Below are 19,726 nucleotides of genomic sequence, written 5' to 3'. Positions count from 1 at the left end.
AAAGCGGGGGTGGGGTCGTCGTCTCGATTGTCAAAAGTGGGCGGGCGGTCTGATTGGCTGCAGCCCTAGACCTTGTCAAGAGTATGCGTTACAACATGCCCAAGGTATGAGGTAGGTACCTTCCAGCTACCAGGGAGGTAGGTAGGTACCTACACTTGTAAGCCAGCATACATAATGTATAATGAACAACAACAACACCACCACCTCGTGGCTTAATTGGCCAAACTCTCATCATCACCAGACACATGCCTTGGCCTCCGCTGCCAACGCAACCAGCAGATGCCCCGCGACGGCCCTCCATCCGCATCACCTCGCCGCCCAACCCCGCGCAATCGCAACACCCCGCCGACCCAGGCGTCCAGCTCAAGCGGCCCAACTCCCTCTTCCCACGCCAAGTCAACCAACCTCCACGCTTTGCCCGCCCGCCATGTCGCGCTTCTTCCCCCACACAGCCTACGCTGAGGACCAGCCCCGGCCCTACGCCATCCTCACCGCGCACGTCCTCGCGCGCGGCTTCACCGCCGGCTCGCTCGTCGGGCTCGCCGCAGCGGGCGTTCGGCAAGCCGTCCCTGCGTGGCGCCGCCCGGGCCCCCTGGCCGCGGCCGTCCTGCGCTCCTCGTCGACCGGCAGCCTCGTCGGCGTGGGGCTCATGGGCCTCGCCCTGGGGGGCAGGATGTACGGCCGCTCGCGCATCGAGTGGCAGGACAGGAGCTGGCGGCTCCTCGAGAACCGGGGCCAGGTCGAGGTGGATGACTGGACGTACGTGGGCATGGCGGCCGGCGCCGCCGCCGCCGCCGCCGCGACGGGCCACGTCAGGGCTCTGGGGCTGAGGGCCGTCGTCGGCGGCGCCGGAGCGGGGAGCGTCGTCGGCATGATTGGCTGTCTGGCCTGGAGGCAGGGGCTGAACGGGGGCAGGTTCCCGGAAAAGGGGCGGGAGGGAGATTTGTGAAGCTTTGTCCAGGCTTTGTTTTTTCTGATATACGTTGTACGGTAGTACGTATCTGGGGTGTGTGTGTGTGTGTGTGTGTGTTTTTTTTTTTTTTTTTGGCCGGTCTTGCGGCGTGCGACTCGGGGCGCTTGAAGCAAGGGCTGGCTGGCTGGCTTGTGGAATTCGAGCTACCAAGAATGCTATTTCTCCTCTGTGCAAGTCTTGCGACACTCACTACTTCTGTCAACATGAAATGTCTAAGGTCGACCAAGCTACAGCCTGGCCTGCGGCTCCTCCAGCTCCTCCATCTTCTGGAACTTGTAAAATGCCTCCAGACACTCCGGGTTCAGCAACGTTCCGCTTGGCTTCACTGTCTTGCCCGAAATGATGCTCTTGACCGGCAGCTCGACCTTTTTCCCATTCACCGTGACGGGAATCTCGGCAATCTCAAACACGTATCTGGGGACGTGTCTTTTCGTCAGCTCCCTGGCAATCGTGTCCTTGACCTTGTTCGCCATGGCCTTGTCCAGCCTGCTGCCGGGCTTCATGACCAGGAAGAGCACCACGCGCTCGTCCAAGTCCTTCGGCCGGCGCTGGCCGACGCACAAGCTCTCCGCCACCTGTGCGGGGAAGCACCTCTCCATGACGGCGTAGATGTCGGAGCTCCCGAACCGGATGCCGCTCGGGTTGAGGACGCCGTCTGACCGGCCGAGCAGATACAGACCGCCGGTCTTGGGGTGGGTGACGAAAAAGTCGCCGTGTGCCCAGACGTCCCTGAAGCGGTCAAAGTAGGCGCCGCGATACTTCTTCCCGGGGGCGGGGAGGTCGTCGTTCCACAAGAGGACGGGCACGTTGGGGAACGCGGCTGTTGCCACGAGGTCGCCTGGCTGGCCGGGAGGAAGGGGCTCGCCTCGGCTGCCGTCCGGGAGGTCGTGGTCGTAGGCGGCAATGGGGACGCCGAGAGACGGTGCGACGCAGCCGCCCGCGTGGACCGGGAGCAACGGATTTTCGAGCATGAAACAGCCGGCATGTTTTAAGCGAGCCTCGTCAGCCTCTGCACTCGTCCTTCTATATTCTCCTTTCCCTCCGTGACGGAGAGTGCAAAGCCTGTTTTGGAAGCCAACCGAAAGAGAGAGACGCGAAAAAAAAAAAAAAAAAAGGAAGAAAAAAGAAAGAAAAAACTTACTATATCCGTGCCGCCAGAGATATTGGCAAGCTGTACATGAGCGGGAAAGGCAACATCGTAGAACCACTCAAACGCTTGCTCGGGAAGCACCATGCCCGTGCTGACAACCTTTCTCAACCTGGTCAAGTCAGCCACCTTCTTCGGCGCAATGTTCCTCGCCATCAGCTCCGCCATCCACCGAGGGCTTATGCCCAAGCTTGTGACTCGCTGCTGCTCTGAAATCTTTAGCAAGGCTGTGGCGTCGGGGATGAAGGGCGATCCGTCGTACAGCACCGCCCTGGCCCCCAGTATGAGGTGGCACACGCTGGCGAGATACATGACCCAACCGGTGGTGGTGAACTGAAGACTGACGTCGGCTGGCGTGACGCAGCCGTGCAAGAGGCTTTCCTTTCCGACACTGATCAGAAGAGGTCCGACGGCGTGAACAATGGCCTTGGGAATGCCCGTCGTGCCGGAAGAGTAGAAGACCATCGCGGGGTCCTGAAAGTCGACTCGGACCATGGGAGGCGGTTGCTTGTTGCCCTTGGAGAGGACAAAGTCTTGCAGGCGCTCCGTCTTTGGGATGGCGCCCGTATCGTATGGTTCTCTGAACCGCGTGATGATGATGGCCTTGCTGAAGGATGGACAGGCTGCGAGGCCCTCGACGACGCCTCGTATCTTGTGGCGAAGATCAACGGTTTTACCGTTGTAAAGAGCGGCGTCATCGAAGAAAACAAACTGAGGGTCGGCAGGCTCCGATGTCAGTGACATGCCCTCGGGCTCGGGGGAATGGCTCTTTTTGCGGCAAATACACAACCCCGACCACTCGACTTGCCTTTGGATCGATTTGCACCGTTCTTTGCAGCAATCCCCCGACTCCCATGTCGGTGGAACTGCTGCTGAACAGAGCTCCCAGCCAAGCAGCGGCCAGGAATACGACCAATGTCGATGCCGAATGCGCACCAACGAGGACGACCCTGTCGCCTTTCTCAACCCCTCTCTCCTTGAGGGCCGTTGCCAACTCGGCCACTCTTGCTCTCAATTCGCCCCAGGTCAGGTGTCTGACCTCGGTGTTCCCCTCTCTCACCTCGGTCAAGGCGACCTTGGCGTCTTCCTTGTTCAACTGCGTGCGCGTTCCGGGGCCGTCGGTGGCAGACGGGCTCCACAGGAAGTTCTCGGTCCAGTTCAAGCGAACGCCCTCGAACCACCGAGGTAGATGGGAGATGGGGACGGACTCGTCAACGGGTTGCGCATAGGAGCCCTCGTAGATCAGCGGGACGGTGTCCCACACCAGGGACCAGAATTGATTGCGGCATGAGCAGGACCATTTGTACAGCGCGTGGAAGTCCTTGACCGGCGTCAACCAGAGACGAAGAATATAGACGGATAGGTGTAACATGTTATCAAACACGGAAGCATGGCAGAAAGCAGGCAAGGCGGCAAGAGAGCGATCCGATCCTTTCAAGGTCGCTGAGATCGCCAGTCAACCATGACTTACCTGCAGGTCAAGGGCGTACTTGGTGTTTGCCGCTTGCATAAACTTCCACATGGCTGTGCTTTTGGGATCCGGATGCTCCCACAGCTTCCTCGGCATTTTTTCAAAGTCCATGTCGAGACGATGAGGAGTGTCGATAAACAACAAGGGTTTGCCGTTGATATCTACGCCAAGTCGTTCAAAAGAAGGACCTCGAGAGGCTTCCAGACCCCAGACGGCAGAGAGAAAGAACAAGAAGAAGCCGTGGCCATGTCCGTCTGCGGCAGACGCTGCATAGGCTGATGATCGGATCCCAATAGTCCGGTATTCAGTCCCGAGTCATTCTTTCCCCACCTTGACTCCACATTGATAAGGCCGGAGCTGCCAGGAAAAGGAAAAAAGCAAAAGGAAAATGGCAAAGCAGCACAGAGGTGTGGTGACACACTCGGGGATAGATGGATTAGGACGAGGGCGAGGACGAGGGCGAGGACGAGGACAAGTGACAAGGAACAACTGCAGCGTCCTGGGAGGTAGGGTACCTCCAAGGTACTTCGTAAACGGGGGGAGGGGGGGGGGGTGTCCTTTGCTCCAGCTCTTGGCCTGGGGAAAATCGGCCAACTGCACAGACCAGACTGCAAGTGCCTACATACCAGGAGCCCCTGTCTGTGTCAGCAGCTAACCAGCACAACATTGAGACTTACATAACATCCTGCCTGGTATGTACCTGGCATGTTCCTGGTTGCACTCGGCACAGCAACACACCAGCTCATTACCTAGGTCCCTATAGTAGGTGCCTTACCTTAGGAGGTAGGTTCATGTACAAAACCAGATACTACATGCAACCTACCAGCCAGCCTCCTAGTACGTACATAGGAGGTAGGTTCCTAGGAGGTACCTAATGCAAGCGTGCTGACAACCTCATCCAGCCCAACGACGGAAACGGAAGTACTCCGCATACTTCGTACATACATAACATACATATATTCAGACATTTGTTTCATCATCACGGTTTTACAGAGGCACGCACATGGCTCGCCACCACGTCCACCCCCATTCTTGGCAGTCCCGTCGGCGGCACGACTGGATTTCAGCATTGCAAGAAAGGACTAGATTATTTCAGCTTGCTTCATCACACCTAAAGAAAGACTAGCCTGCGTCAATCTCTGGCAGCAGCCATGTCCGATTTCCATTGCCGAGCCTCCTCGTGCTCATAAACTCCCTTGCATTCTTCCCCTAAAACCATACAAATCATCAGAGAGCAGATAATAACCAATAAGACAAGCAAAAGAAGTAAGACAAAAATAAAATAAAAATAAAAATAAAAAAGCCGCCAGGATAACCAAGAGCATCAGAATACAAGCGCGCTTCCGCATAACCATGCATACACGCCCAACCCCCCGTCGGTCTTGTGAAGCCGCAGTGCATCAACCCGAAACAAGCCCACCCCTTTTAAACGCCATGCTAAAGACTTTGCCTGCCATGTTTGCTGTTTCGGATCCGGAAGTCTTTCCTTTTTTTTTTTTTCTTGTTTCCCTTTTTCTTCTTCTTTCTCTCTCTTCTTGGTGGGAAACCGTAAACCAATCAACTCTCCAGTTCTGTTCAAGATTCTGGTCCAACCCCCCAACCCCCCCCCTTTATCATGCACGCTTTTTTTTTTTTTTCGTTTTGCTAGATTTCCGCTTCGTCACGTCGTGCAAGTCTTCTCACAGGTACGGCATCCACAGCGCGTCGCACTGCGCTAAATTCATCGGGTTCACAGCCTTTGCAATCGCATCAATCACCGTCTGGTTTGCCGGCAGGTTGCCAGATGGGTTGTGCGCAAGACTGGCCGCACGCTTGACAATCGAGTCGCTGTTCACCTGAACAGAGTCCCGTAGCTGGCTCTCGCTGATTCCGTTTCTGTGGCTGCTGGTCAGCCAGAAAATCATCTCGTCCCGCACAAAAAGCGTGAGCGCATGTTCCAGCTCGTGCTCGGGCTCTGTGAGGCAGCGGGCAATTGCCATCAGCGAGCAGGCAAAGATACCCTCCGTTGCCAGCGGCCCCATGAGCACCTGCAGGTTTGGCGTCAATCGGAACGGCACTGGCTCTGGGTTGTGGAAAAATGGCTTGGACGCGCTCATAAACGACATGAGCTCCGATCCCCAGATGTTGCCGGACCCGCGAGCAATGTTCAGCTTGGCAGGGTATCGGTTGTGCATGTACAAAATGTACGTCATGAACGTCAACGACGCGAGTTGGTACGAAAATTGCCTCCTAAAGAGCCAAAACTCGGCAAACTGGGGAAACGCCTGCTGGAAGTATTCCAGAGCTATTGTCGACGGAACCCACTTTGCCTGCACAGCATTGAAAACCTCCAACCTTGCCGGCGGCGTGAGTTCAGGCTTGCCCTGCTGTTTTCCTTTCATGTTAGTTTCTTTGTGTCTTTGCGTGCGCGCGCGCGCGTGTGTGTGTGTCCCAATCATGCATATACGTACCGAACTCTTGCTTTCCAGCACGCCGCGTAGTTTCTCCAGCGTGAACAAGACCGGCTCATCTTTTGACAATCCCATTCGCCGACAATGATCTTCGTAAACCGCCTGCAATGTGACGTACGAGGTATCCTCCTGCACAATTCTTATATGTGGTGCCAAAGGTACCATCAAGGGCAAGGTAAACTGAAGATCGCGTCTTCGACTCTCCTTCTTCCGGCTCAACGTCTGGTTCAAATGCCTAAACAGCTGCAAAATCCGCTCCTCTCGTCTGCAGTGTCTGGCTGCCGGGTGCTGCACCGCCCACGAGTGCACGCTGCCGTCGTGGCCTCGCATCTTGAGTCGTCGGTACGATGAGCTGTACGACCGCACCAGATCCACGTTTGGCAAGAACCTCTCGATCCGGATGAAGTCCTGGTTCTTATCCTTGTGCTGGAGGTACTGCCCAGGAATCTCCACCTCGTCGAATTTTTGGTACCTGAATTCGCTGAGGTGCGGGGAGAAGGCCTCCAGAGGCGCGTGAGAAACACGACGATCCAGCTTCTCTTCAAACTTTGTCCGCCACCGTCGAAGTTTGTGGATGTATTCGTACATGGTCGGCTTGACGTCGACAAAATCCGCTTCAAACGACTTCTTAATGTGGTTTGGCAGGATTGTCTCGGCGAACCTGGTAATGTTAGTCTCAGTTGCCGCCGGGAGCTTGACGCTCTTCGCGAACGAGGCAGGGGTCCGGCTGACATAGGTCAGCGCGTCGTTGAGCAGGGCCACTATGAGTCTGTATGCGTCCTCGTCGGGAGGGCACTTGAAGTGCTTCTGGATCTGATCCACCATGGTCTCCATAGACAGGGCCAGCAATGGGAAAGCCGTTTTGAGAACCGACATTATTTCCTCCGTCAGTTCCCATGGCATCTTCTTCTGGTTCAGAGTAGGGTTCGGATTCGGCCCTGGCGTCTGGTCGTGCTTCTGTCCGCTGGCAGCCGCAGCCGGCGTCGGCGTCGGCGCGTTCATCGCGGCCGGGGTGCTTAAACTGACCGTGTTGGAGTCGCCAACTTCGGACTTTAACAGGCCTGAAGCCTCGCCTTCTGTGGCGGTGCCTGGTCGGGATGCACCTGCCTCGGTCCTGAGCGGCTCAGCCTTGCTGGGGGCTGGCGAGGAGCTCGGCTTTCCGTTTGAGGCAATGGATTGGGCGCGCTGTTGCCTAGCTCTCTCCTTGGCTTCCTGGTTCTTCTTGATGAGGTTCATGTCTTCGCGGTTGGTGCGGAGTTGAAAGTACAGGGCCTGAGGATACGACTTGGCGATGCTCAAAAGGATATGATACACCCGAGGCGCTTCCTTGTGCCCTAGTCCGGTGAGGAGCTGAGGTATGAACGTGATCCAGTACCAGACGGGGGTCTCGCCCTTGAAGTCATCGAAACCCATCGCGATTGTGCCCTTGGAGTCGTCTAGGCTGAGCAGCCATAGGATGCGAGCCAGAAGTTTGCGAGATTTTGCATTTTTGTAGCTTCCGGCTGCCTGCAGGTAGGATGTGAGCGCTTGCCTTGCCGCGTTCAGGTCCGATGGATCTTCCTTAAACTTCCGATCATTAAAGTAGCCCCATTCAGCCCATGCTTTGGCTGCGCCTATATCAAAGTACAGAGCCGTTCCGTAGGCTGAGTCCGCCTCGTCCTTCTGGTTGAGTTTTTCAAGGAACATGCCCTTCAAGGTGTAGAACTCGGCCTTTTGCTGAGGGTTAAAGTAGTTCAGGTTGGTGTTGTTGATGACGTCCAAGCCGCTCGAAAGCTCTTCGGGGTTCTCGTAGTGGCACTTCGCCTGTTCGCGGAGCTTGAGGAAAGCTTCTTGAATCTCAATGTTGGGCAACGTGTAAATGCGGCTCAACTGGCTGATGCACACTTCCGGGAGACTGTGCTTGCGCGCGACATGGGCGAATCGGTTAATGATCCAGGCGGTCTCATGGTATCCGCGATAAGCAAACGAAGACGCGCCACCAGCATTCTGCTGGTTTTGCGGGGGGAGCAGTTGAAGGTAGGTCTGATTGATCAAGCTGAAAATATGTTGTCGCCACGTGACCAAGTCTTGCCATGCCGTGATATCATCCCACACGTTTGGGAGACGATCCCGCCACGCGCCAAGAAGGAGCTTGAGCTCGCCCGACTTGACGTCCAGGTTGGAGGAATTGGTGTTGGCCAGACTTTGGCAGATAACACTCGCATCATGCAGCTCAACCAGCTGCTGGAAGTTCTGCAGCAAAGGAATGTGACCGTTAGTCAAGCGCTCTGGCAGTTGGTGCCACTTTCGAATCGAGAGTTGTATCGCCTCGTCGCAAACCCTCGCAAAATCGTTGCCAGATTCTTGTTGGTTGTGGTACTTGAGTAGAGACATGAACGCTTGGAAGAATGCCCTCCTGGGAGTCGGCGCATCCATGACGCCTTTAATGACATTATCCAAGGCTTCGCGGTGCTGCGCATCCTGCCACATGTCCGTGTTGCGCCAGGCGCACTCGAGGAGCAGATCTTGAAAGTTTTCGTGCTTGGCGAAATCCTGCAGAATCTCCCACTGCTGCAGCTTTTGCGCGCACAATACCCAGTGGTCCTCCCAAAGCATGTATTCGGCTTGCGAGAACGGGATGACGCCAGTTCTGGCCTTGATTTGCGCATTCTCGTAGAGCTTTTGAGCCTTGTCCCACATGCCGTTTTGTTCGTACGACAGGCCGGCGTTTGTCTCCACAAACTGACACCGGCGGCGCCATGTTCCGTAGAACAAATCATCCTCTTGCAATGAAGCATAGAGCTCAACGAGAGCATCCAGGTTGCTTTCCCTCACAGTAGGAGACTCAATTTCCGGTTGGATGGCTGCGTTTTCGAGCTGAACGAGAGCGGTGTACCAGGCATCGTACGTCTTGGCCTCAAACTTCAACACGTGTGGAGGCATCTTGCACTCGGGCCAAGTCTTTGCGGCTCCCTCGACAAGTGACTGAACGACGTTCGGTCGCTTATCAATCTGACGGCTGTGATAGTCTCTTGTCAAGAGCGCAACCATACCGCGTTCAAGATCAGCTCGCTCATCCTTCACCGTGGCCGACCAATACAAGGGGAAAATCGTGACCCATAGTTGATGTGCCAATTGGCTGTCGACATGCTGCAGTTGCATGAGCGGCTCGATTATGTCCCGCACCTTGACATCTCCCAGCTCGGCAACAAAGCGACGGTGGCGAGCCATGAATGACTCAAACTTATCATCGGGCATCATGTTTGGATCTCTTGTATCCTTTTCTCTGAGGTACACGGCGGCCAGCTGCGAAGCCGAGATTACTTTAAAGTCGTCTTGGTGCAGCTGGATGCCGGTATGCATCTCAACCGCGCCGAGCAACAAGTGGGAGGCTTGGGCTAACCAATAAGAGTCAGCAAGTGTATCCCAATTCTGTGAGCACAAGACATAGGCCAGGCGGATGCTGGCAGTTTTCGACAGACTCTTGTCAAAAATGGCCATGAATCGATTCCTCATCTCCACGTCGGCGGCCCTGGTGCCGATGAGGAAAGCATGCTCCATTCGAACGGTAAGTTCGGTACGAGTAATCTTGGGATCTTCGTAAATGCGAATAACCAGGTTGAGGAATTTTGAGAGCATGGTGGGATCAGCGCGATGTTCAAAGGACAACATCTTGTGCAGGACGGCCGTCTTCTCTTTCAGCGTTGGCCAGGTACCTTCTGATCGGAACACCCAGCCTTCCACCATGTTTAAAATCTCCGTGCAAAGCTCAATGTGCATCGACTTCTCCACCAGTGTGGCCAGGACGCTAAGAAACGGTCGCCTGTTGTCGCCAAGCGTTTCCATGCGTAGCGCAACGGTTTGTATTTCCTTAATCATGAGCTTGGTCTGAACTTCCAGATCATAACTAGACATCTCCCCTGGAGATGATGCGCCGTCTTGTGTCCTATTGTTCTGATTCGCAGCTTGTGTCGCCGCGGCGTTATAATGCTGGACATGTTCACGTGCGTGCTTGCTCTGCAAAGCTTTCATCAGGGCGGTAATATGCTGATCAATGACGGCCGGTTTCCGGTTCCCAAGCGACCAAAGCAAGCTCACGCCGGAAATATAGGAGTTGCTGTTCATAGCTTCCGTAGCAGCTCGCGAGACGTAGGAAATAATTTCCGAAGTTTGGACCTCAGCCTCACCATCTGCATCGGCGTCTTCCATCGGCGCGTCCTCGGGAACAGCATCAAGAATCCGTTGGATGATGGGTCTGAGCTCTCGGCCATCGTCATATTCCTTGTCGGCCAGATGCAAGCAGTCTTGGATTTCCGGATTCTCAAACTTCAAGCACTTTTCCAGAACCTTTTGCACGGCCGCAAAGTTCTTCTGAATCCAATCGTCCGACTTGAAATTTAGAATAATACGCACGACTTGCAGTGTATTGACGATGCTTGTGAAAAACTTCTCGTCGTACTTTTCCTTGTCACTTGGGTCAGCATGAAGGACAGTGTGCGTCTTCTCGCTGCCAAGAATAACATCTGTGACGTTAGGGAACAGGTCAAAATCCAGGTCGCCCCAATAATGCGGCTGCATCAGGTTGAAGAGAAGGGTCATGGACTTCTTGCAGAGATCAAAGCTCGACGGAGGTAAGGGCATGGATGCGCTGTGTTCTCGAGGCTTGGCGTAAGGAAGTTTGTATCTCTCGTTGAGCTGCGCAACGAATTCGACAAGGTACTTGATCATCTTCTGTCTGACAACAGGCGGAATTTGGTAGTCGCTCCGATCTCCGGAAGCAGATTGTCTAGCTGTAGGGGGCGAGGACATGGCTTGGTCGCCATCCAACTTTCTCTTTCTCGATTTTGGCGACTCGGACATGTCTCTAGTTGCAACAGAAGAAGTTGTCTTGCCTTCAACACGCCATTGCTCCCATGTCCATATCAGCCACATCATGTTGAGAGCCAGCCTCTTACTATCGTGGGACGGATTGGGCGGAGCAGCCACTTTCCTCAGAGAAGTAATGAGCAGAACGGCATACTTGTCTCTGACATCATAGAATAGTTCCGGGTGTCGGACCAAGAAATGGAAAATGCTCGTAATCTGTTGGACATTCTGACCTTCATCTGCCAAGATACGGCGAGGTGCCACGGCCCAAGCTGCGTTTCGCTCATTGGGACCACTGCCACATCTTTTAGGCAGCACGGGCGCTATCAACTCCAGCGCCTGGGTTACCAAAGCTCTTCCTTCATTTTGGTTTGTCTTGAGCAGGGACAAGTAGACCTGGCTGACGATTTTCGGGGGTGTCTCGTAATGAGCGATGAAGTAGCCGATGACCACGTATGCCGCATGTTTATTAATGACGTCTTCAAGGCGGATGAATGTCCATCCGAATTTGATGATATCCTTTCTCGCTTCTTGTAATGCCGTATGGTAGTATTTGACCAGCATCGCGGATAGCTGTAATACTTCAAAACGAGTGTGATCAATTCCAGGTTGCGACTGGTCGTCTGGAGACATGTCAGGGTGGACTTTCCAAATCTTTGAACTGACCGCATCGATCACAGATCGATCCATCAGTCTTGAAGATTTGTTCTGCTCAGGCTGGTTCCCATATCGCATGACATCCATGGCAATGATGGGATTTGCAATGTAGCGAAGCAAGAAGTGCTTTGTCTTGTTAGAGGACGACTTGCTAGAGTAAATATCCAGACAACGCAGGAAGGCCGATCTCCAGAACTCTACCGAGTCATTGCTGATAACCTTCTCGTATATGAACGCGAACAAGGAGTGAGTAGAGCGGAGGTCATTGCTAGTCACACACTCGACAAGATTGAACAATCCATCAAGATCCTTCGGGTTGCGCTGAAGAGACTTGACGAGAATATTCGTCACTTGATCCGCGGCTTGGTGAACAGGTATCCGTAGGTCGGGATCCAGAGTGTCGCTGCCATGTTGCCCCTCCAACTCTTTTCCCACGGTTTTCAGCCAGGAAATGTTTTCCTTCTTATCCATCCAAGAGCTCGTATTTTCGAACCTACTCAGAGAGTCTAGAATGTGAACAGCATTCACCACTGAGATGGCCCTCTTCTCGTCGATATCGCCCCCCAGTGCGTTGCATCTGGTAATCATGGCACTCAGTCCTTCCATGGCAGCCTCTCGTAAAGGACCGCTGTCAGGATGCCCGAGGACCTGGGCAAGCAGCCTTCCATACTTGAACTCGTCCAGCCTGCCTAGTAGGTAAGTCCACATTTCTTTGGGGTACCGATTCAGGTATAGGTACATGGGCTGACGGAATGGGCTGTGGATCGTTCGCCGGAGCTTCTCCTCGAGTCCAAGAAAGCAATCAATGAGTCGGTCCTTGAAAGCTTCAGCGGGCGCGGGGAGCAGGTGGAAGATGTTCAAAATGGAGGTGATGATCTTCATCTGAGGATTCTGCTCAAAGAATGTAAATGAGATCTGTTGCCAGGCTCCTGGCTCCACTATCAAGTCAATCTGGTCAAGCAGTCGAGCACCAATCTCAACCTTGAAATAGCTCGTCAGCAGCTTGAGGAGTCGCGACAAATTGTCAAGGCCGTGAACACTGAGTTTCTTCGGATCAGACAGGCTTTGCAGAACCGGCCGCAGCCCCCCTTGCAGCAAGTCTCTGGGTAAGCGTCTGTCTACGGCCAGGACTGACTTGAGGGCATCGTTTGCAGCAGCAAGGGTTGGCTTTGACTCGGAATACAGGCATTTGAAGAAAACCGTCAAGATCTTTGCTTTGGTTGGGTTATTGGCAAATTCTTCGAATGACATGGCTGTGCTCAAAAGCTTGATGCATGACACCCGCAGGTTGACAATGTACTCGTGAGTGCGATACTCGGCGGGCTTATTTGCGAGCGACTCGTCATTGGCATCGGCCAATGCAAGAGATTCCATCAGCAAACGGTTAAGGTTTTCGTCGAATTTGACCCAATCGTTCTTTAGACCCATGTGGTAATTCATGGCATTGATGTACCCTATCTGGGTACTAAAGGGAAGTGCACGCAATGGTTTGGAGTAAATCGGCTGCAAGAACCTCTCCTTGTATGGCTCCAGAAGCTCCCAGACTTCACACCCTGCAGCTTTGGCAATGAGCTCTACCGAACTTCTTGCAGTCTCGCGAACAAACTTGTTCATGTGGGAAAGCTCATTGTTGAATTGCATACAGATCTGGGTCAGTCTCGACTGCTTGACGGGGGGGTGTCCCGGTTGAGATTGGACGGGCAATGCATCTTCTTTCTTGATGTTCTTCGTGATGCGTTGCAGCAGCACCTCCAAGCTAGCTTGAGCCAGGCAGCGAGTCTTTTCAGGTAGGTCCTGAGGCATGTCCTTGATGACATACATGAGGGCACGGATAAATTCCATTTGTTTCGACGCTACCCAAGCGTCACCGAAATCCAGCTCTGTGAGCAGAAAATTGATACCGAGGCTTCCCCCTGTTTTCGTGAACCACTCTTCCTCATAGCAGCTGTGGCAGAACGTGCTGCTCAGGTGGCTGAATAGAGGAAGGCGGCCGACATGGCTCTCGGAGCCGAAAAGGATGGCGGAGCTCTTATACAGCTCCCGGATTGCTCGCTTGGCAGCATCTCGAACATCTGGATGGTCAGAGGCTAGAGACTCGACAATGGCATCTGAAAGGACGCGAGTGTCGATGGAAAGAGGGCCTTCACCGGCTTTGGGGTCGAATGGGCTGAAGTTCCTCTTCAGATCCACCAGTGAGCGCCCGATTTCAATGACGGCAAAATGCCGGCAGATGTCCATGAGGAAAGTATCCGACTCAGCCTTGAAGCCTGGAAGAGACTGAGCAAACATGATTGCTTTCAGCAGCTGCCTAGTTATCCTGTCTTGCTCGTCCTTCTTGGCAATTGACTTCTCGCGATTCGTCACTTCAAATGGAGCAAAGTTGATGTCAATTTTGCGGGCCAATAGGTCCTGGGCCTGCAGTCGTACGACTCTGGCGAGGTCCTCGGGTAGCTGATCATAACCGATTCGAAGCTTCACCTGTGCCACGATGAAATGTAGGGATTGCTTTTTGTAGTAATCATCGTAAAGACGCAAACTCTGGCTGTTTTTGCCAATCTTTGGGGCTTCCATGAGTTTCTGGATGGCAGAATCAATGCCCAAGTCGGCCGGAAAGGCTCGGTCCTTTTTGGAGGCAACCAGGCGCATATTGAAGCTGGATGAATCGTCTGCGTATCCTTTGTAGGTGAGGGGAACAGCACAGCTCATGAATTTGCGATTTCTCCCACCGAGTTTGCCTAGAATTCGCATCGTCGTGTGCGCATGGAAGTGACTATAAGGGTGGGGTCGAAGATGATTGAAGAGAGCCGTCATGAGTTCGTCAATGACGGGTGCCATGATAGGATCCAGATAATCGGCCGTAAGATTGTCCACACAGAGTTCCAGTGTTCGCAGGCCTTGGCCGACCAGATCCGTACCAGCCCTCAGTGCAACAACCAGGGGGCGCATCAGGAAGCTCAAATGGGGAAGGAGGTGGCTTAAACGAGCTGGAACGGTAAGGCAAAGCTCAACGTACAAATCTCTTTCGGATGGCCGCCTGGAAGCCATGAGGAGGTTGTTGAGGACATCGAGCAGCATCTCCAAAAGAGGCAGAATCTGCTTGTACAGTTGCTCGAATTTGCCTCCTCCGATGCTCCTGAACAATGACCGCAGCAAGAGGAAGTAGTTCATGGGCTCCTCGGCCTTTGTCGACAGTTCGATAGACTTGGTAACAATGTTGACGACATGGGGTAACAGAACCTGCTCGTTCTGTCCGGCAAAGAGAGTGACGGCCATGAATGCCAACTTGAAAAGCCTCAACAAGATGGATGATTTCTTGACATCTGCAGAACCGACTTGGTCTATCCGGTCCATGAGAAACTGAAGCAGCATACCGCAAAAACTAGGCGAAGTGGCCTCGCTGGCAAGGAAAAACTGGGGTATATGTAATAAACCTGTATGCTCAAATATCATATCGTAAAGTCGTGGAATCTCCTGCTGGAATACTTCATGAAACGTCGCAGGGTCGATGCAATGAAAAACGGTCGCAAACGTCTCCAGCAAGTCCTTTTCTTCTTTGGTGCTGGATACCATGTAGAAATTTGCCATGTATTCTACAGGAGACATGTACTGAGACTCGGTCGCGGGCTTCTCGATTTCGTAGTACCGGAATACGTAAGCACCCTCTCTAAACAGCTTGATGATGATGTTGACCTCCTCTGCGGTGAAGCCATAGGATACATCCTGCCAATGCGAAGGCGCATTCTGAGGATCGATTGGGGTGCCAATGTTGCAAGTTCTCAGCTGGTAGAATGTGTTCTTGAGGCCATTCATAAGGTTGCGGAAAAGGAATTTGTTGTCGATGACCGGATCCGCTCCTCGATCTTTCAGGTTGTGTACCTTTATCGGCACGGCAGAAAAAATGTCCGTCTCGTCCCAGTCTGGTTGTGTCTCCTTGTCGGCAAGATAAGAGTCGGGGGCGCCAGCATCTGCTTGTTGATACTGTTTCGAGATCTTGACGGCATTTGGATATTCTCGGTTCATTGAAGCGAACTTGTCCCCAATGGCGTTCAAGATTATCATGAGATAATGTCGTGCGTCAACTTTGTTGGGCAATTTGGCAATGCACTCGGCCATATTGAGTAACAGTTTTGCGCTCATGGTTTGAAAACTGGTGCCAGGAAAATCATCTTGCAAGTTCCTGGTGTATACCAAGACCGTCTTGCGTATGTGCTCGGGGCCGAGCAAGTCGCGTACATGGTGAATAAGGTCGGCGAGCGTGCTGTATGCCAGTGGTCTCATTGTCTCATGAACAGTCAAGCCATCGCCTGTCAGGGTTCGTTCGTCAAGGAGCTCAACAATTTTGGGGAGGAATATCTTGCGGAAATTATAGTTAATAATGTGCCGAATGGCGATCAGGAGCTCTTTTCTGGTGCCGGACTTTTCTCGCGGACAGTCCTTCAAGAGACGAACCACAACATCAGGCAAGCCGGGCAAGAAATCAGAAAGCTGTGACGAGTACTGTCGCAGCAAGTATGCTAGAAAGCTCATCGTCTTGACCTGAGCCGTGATGAAGTCCCCATACGCAGCTCGTTGCTCTGCTTTGATGCCCTGGCTGACACCGGTGTGAACTTGACCTTTGGCTGCAGCGTCGGCATGAGCCTGTTTTTGGGCGCTTGCCTCAACAAGGAGCACCCGCTTTATCAAGGGTACGAATGCTTTGACGTTAAGTTGGACGGAAGCCCTATAGATCTGAAAGATTGACACGACAATAATGGGGCATTCTGACAAGACTTTGAAGGACTGCATCCCTTTACATAATGGGCGATTTTGTTGTTGAGGATCAACGCCGAGATCTGATACAGACGCCACAGGAGAACCGGGCCGCGGAGACTGAAAGTTGGTTTGCGAACCACCTGGCGTGGATGGTGCACCAGCCTGAGACAGGGCAGAAGGGCTAGCATTGTCGAGCTGTTCCCTCACAACCTTTTCTATTTGCTCGAAAAGCTCTTGTATCAGGGATAAGAACTGCTGAACCTTTCCTTGAAGAACTTTGTGTTGGTGGCGCATAACATCCGAGGCGACCTTGACACACAATATAGCGTTTTCTTCATTGTCGGTGCGCACAAGCTGCAAGAGGAGATCAACAACCTCTTCAGCATAGGGCTCGAACGGCTCTGGTGACGACGGCGCGGTGGGCATTCGATGGAGAATCTCCAAGATGCAGTGACGGAGTTTCTAAATACGTCATTAGAACCGCTTGCCCGTAAGGGTTGATTTTGGGGCGGGTCTTTTTTTCTTTTTTCTTTTTTTTCATATGTATATATAAAAATATGTATATGGGAGAAAACACACCTGATCAGGTGAGCTGCTCTGGAAAATACATGGTCCACGAAGAATATTGATGAAGATGGGCATCAACCTCTTAAGGAAAGGAGTATAATAATGTCCGCCAGTGTAGTGATCGAGGCTATCGCGCAACGCGGTTGCAGCCTCCAATTTGAGTCTAGCATCTATGCGCACAACCATTTAGTAGGATACCCAGACGGCCAATTCCATGACCGACCCATGCATGACAACAGCAAACAGCGCATGCATTCCAAGGTCGGGAGGAAGTGATGAGGGGGGAGATGAGGGGGGAGGGGGCGCCAGAAGGTCATCAGCATACCTATGTCTGCTGTGCTCAGTCGCTTAACGACGTCGTCAATGGTTCCCGACATAGTTGCATTATCGGCATCCACCAGACGCTAACATCCCTTCCATATGATGCGAAAAGGCGTTGCGCTGATGAGCGTTTGCCGAACAAGTGTCGAGGTGCAGCGAGCGACTTGTTCGGCGACGACCGATTCGCGACGTCGAGGTTGCGCAAGTGAGGGCGTAGAATAAAGCGGCAAAGGAAGAAAATGACCAAAGTTGAGGAGGAATCAAGAATAACGGATGAGAAAGATTCGCCGGTAGAGATGGTGTGTTTGGCGTCTGCTGCTTGAGGTTCGGGAGGGAGACGTTGTCGTGATGCGAAACCGAAATTGCAATTGCTTGCCTGCAGCCGTGTAAACGCAAGTACAAAGGCTGTCAAGGGAAGAGCACCCGCGTCGAGAATTACATGAAAGCTCGAATCCGGGGGCCATGGTCGCCAAATCCCACGGCGCTAGGCAGTGGAACAATATTCACCCGGCGCTAACGACGCACACGCCCTTTGCTTGGGGGGTGTGCCCAGGATCCTGTTCTTTTATCTTATCACTTGCCTCCAACTTGTGTCAAAATTACTTCTGCCTCGGGAACTCACGAAGACAGCTTGAAGATTCGATACTGTGTACTCGGAACAATGACTTGGCTTAGACTGACGATGAGGTGAACAATCATTTGCGAACCCCCGTTCCAGCCGAGACCGGGGTGGTCGCGCCGAAGATCTGATTGAATTTGCTTCTGTTCTCTTGTTCACACCATCTAGGGTGCAGCCTACCTGTGGGCGCGGCTGGAAATCAAACCCAAGCAGAATGCCGATCCAACATGTTATATGCTGCTACCGTTGATGTTGTCGTTTGCAAGACGTCCAGGCTTGTGCCGGAGATGGACGGTCGGGCAGCCCTTGTCCCATGAGCCCAACAAAGAGCGGACAAGGAGGATCAGAGCGCATCGAGGAGGGTGCATCTCCGTACCAAGGAGCACACCAAGGAGCACACCAGGGAGCACCACAGGGAACAAGACGCCGAATTCCTGCCGACTTTGCCGTGTCGCAGGGCCACAATCCCCTCGAGGACATGCGTCAGCAATGCGCGCATGCAGTCGACAATTGAGAGTTGACCCCTACCGGTTTCTCAGCACCATATATGACCAAGGCTGGTATGGGCAGTGCAGCGGGCGATGCATTAAATGACAAGGGATTGGAAGCACATGTAGAACTGCCCTTGTACGGAAGTGGAAGAGGCACTGGTCTGGTAGGATACGCCAAGCAGCCCACTCCGTAAACGGCGGCGAGACTTGCGCCTTTGCTACTACCTCTAGCCTACCTCCCAAGTCATGTATGGGAACCCCGCAAGTCTATGAGATACTGTAATTGATAGATTGCGGGTTGGAGTTCCAAGTCTCTACTCCGTAGTCGTTCGGTTCACCTTGTTCAACCCCGTCTCATCTCATTCGTCAAATCACTCATCCCCGCGAGAAGCGCCGCATCATCCGCCATACAACTGAAAACATAAAACGTCTCTTTAATTGTCCCGCTTATCAGCCGGTATTTTCGCAGTTACTGCCCCCTTGTACGAAGAAGCAGCGGCGCCTCTGCGTGGGTGATTCGCCATGAGTGGCGACGAGGCAGCCTTTGTTTATGGTGCGGCTCATTTCTTTCTTTCTTTCTTTCTCTCGGCACCTCGCGCAATCAAAAGCCCTCGGCTAACGCATGACTCAGGCACTTTGGTATGAAGCCTTTGATACCTACTCAGAAATCGTCTCAAAGAGCTAACAAGCGTGAAGATGGCCGCAGAGGTCTTCTTCAGCGTCTGCTACGGTGACAAGCACCCACCACTAGCGATTCAAAATCTCCATACCTTCACGGCAGCGATTTTGGAGGACTACTGCCGCCATCGGGTCCGATTCGCAGACTATCCTGCTGCCGTCCCAGAAAAGGGGCATAACATCCGCGGAATCCGCATTACCGGGCTGACGGATGCCAACCTGGAAAAGCTAGATTACTTCGAGGGCTCCGAGTACGAGCGACGAAAGGTCAAAGTGAGGCTTCTCGAAAAAGACGGTGACACTGAAGTTGTCGGAGACGAGATGAGTGCATCAGTGTATGTTTTCCTCAAGGCCGAAGCTTTGGAGAAGCGGGAGTGGGACTTTGACGAGTTTCGACGAGAGAAGATGAATTCATGGACGAGAGGGGACTGGTCCTACGGTATGCGTCATCAAGCGTTTCCTTTGCGACTGGGCAAAGTTACTGACTCTGATGGCGAAGATGAAAACGACAAGGCTGCAATCCATTGTGCCGTTTGAGGAAAGCCATCCACGAGGTGGTGCAGCAATCAGGCGAGATCTGAAAGCAAAAGCAAAGGTTGCTTCACTTTTGTCCAAGAAACGCAAAGTTTCCAGCTAAAGGAGCAAAGGTCGAATTGCTTGATGCAGTGATTCAATATTGCGTGGCAAGACACACGTCACGGGCGACGGTGACGGATCAGCCATTCTTGCTTCGCGGCGAGCAGCATCCGCCATTT

General features: G+C 53.1%; 4 protein-coding genes across 4 annotated transcripts; 2 read left to right on the top strand and 2 right to left on the bottom strand.

Moving 5' to 3' along the window:
• Positions 1 to 427: 427 nt before the first annotated feature.
• UV8b_06640 (uncharacterized protein) lies at positions 428 to 949 on the top strand (the record flags this gene model as incomplete). Its single annotated transcript, XM_043144137.1, has 1 exon — positions 428 to 949. The coding sequence occupies one exon, from the start codon at positions 428 to 430 to the stop codon at positions 947 to 949; it is 522 nt and encodes a 173-aa protein (XP_043000072.1).
• Positions 950 to 1,200: 251 nt separating this feature from the next.
• Positions 1,201 to 3,702, bottom strand: UV8b_06639 (uncharacterized protein; the record flags this gene model as incomplete). The annotated part of the gene is made up of 4 exons (XM_043144136.1): positions 1,201 to 1,980; positions 2,115 to 2,831; positions 2,929 to 3,441; positions 3,592 to 3,702. 4 exons carry the CDS (start codon positions 3,700 to 3,702, stop codon positions 1,201 to 1,203), a joined length of 2,121 nt encoding a protein of 706 aa, XP_043000071.1.
• Positions 3,703 to 5,270: 1,568 nt separating this feature from the next.
• Positions 5,271 to 17,239, bottom strand: UV8b_06638 (uncharacterized protein; the record flags this gene model as incomplete). The annotated part of the gene is made up of 4 exons (XM_043144135.1): positions 5,271 to 5,957; positions 6,042 to 16,757; positions 16,875 to 17,032; positions 17,188 to 17,239. 4 exons carry the CDS (start codon positions 17,237 to 17,239, stop codon positions 5,271 to 5,273), a joined length of 11,613 nt encoding a protein of 3,870 aa, XP_043000070.1.
• A 1,576-nt stretch (positions 17,240 to 18,815) lies between these two features.
• Positions 18,816 to 19,508, top strand: UV8b_06637 (uncharacterized protein; the record flags this gene model as incomplete). Its single annotated transcript, XM_043144134.1, has 4 exons — positions 18,816 to 18,846; positions 18,925 to 18,932; positions 18,990 to 19,410; positions 19,471 to 19,508. The coding sequence occupies 4 exons, from the start codon at positions 18,816 to 18,818 to the stop codon at positions 19,506 to 19,508; spliced, it is 498 nt and encodes a 165-aa protein (XP_043000069.1).
• Between the last annotated feature and the right edge of the window lie 218 nt (positions 19,509 to 19,726).

Source organism: Ustilaginoidea virens, chromosome 5 (assembly GCF_000687475.1).
Source record: "Ustilaginoidea virens chromosome 5, complete sequence".
Lineage (NCBI taxonomy): Eukaryota > Fungi > Ascomycota > Sordariomycetes > Hypocreales > Clavicipitaceae > Ustilaginoidea > Ustilaginoidea virens.
Note: the sequence above shows the minus strand (reverse complement) of the source record. Positions and strands in the feature narration are given on the sequence as shown.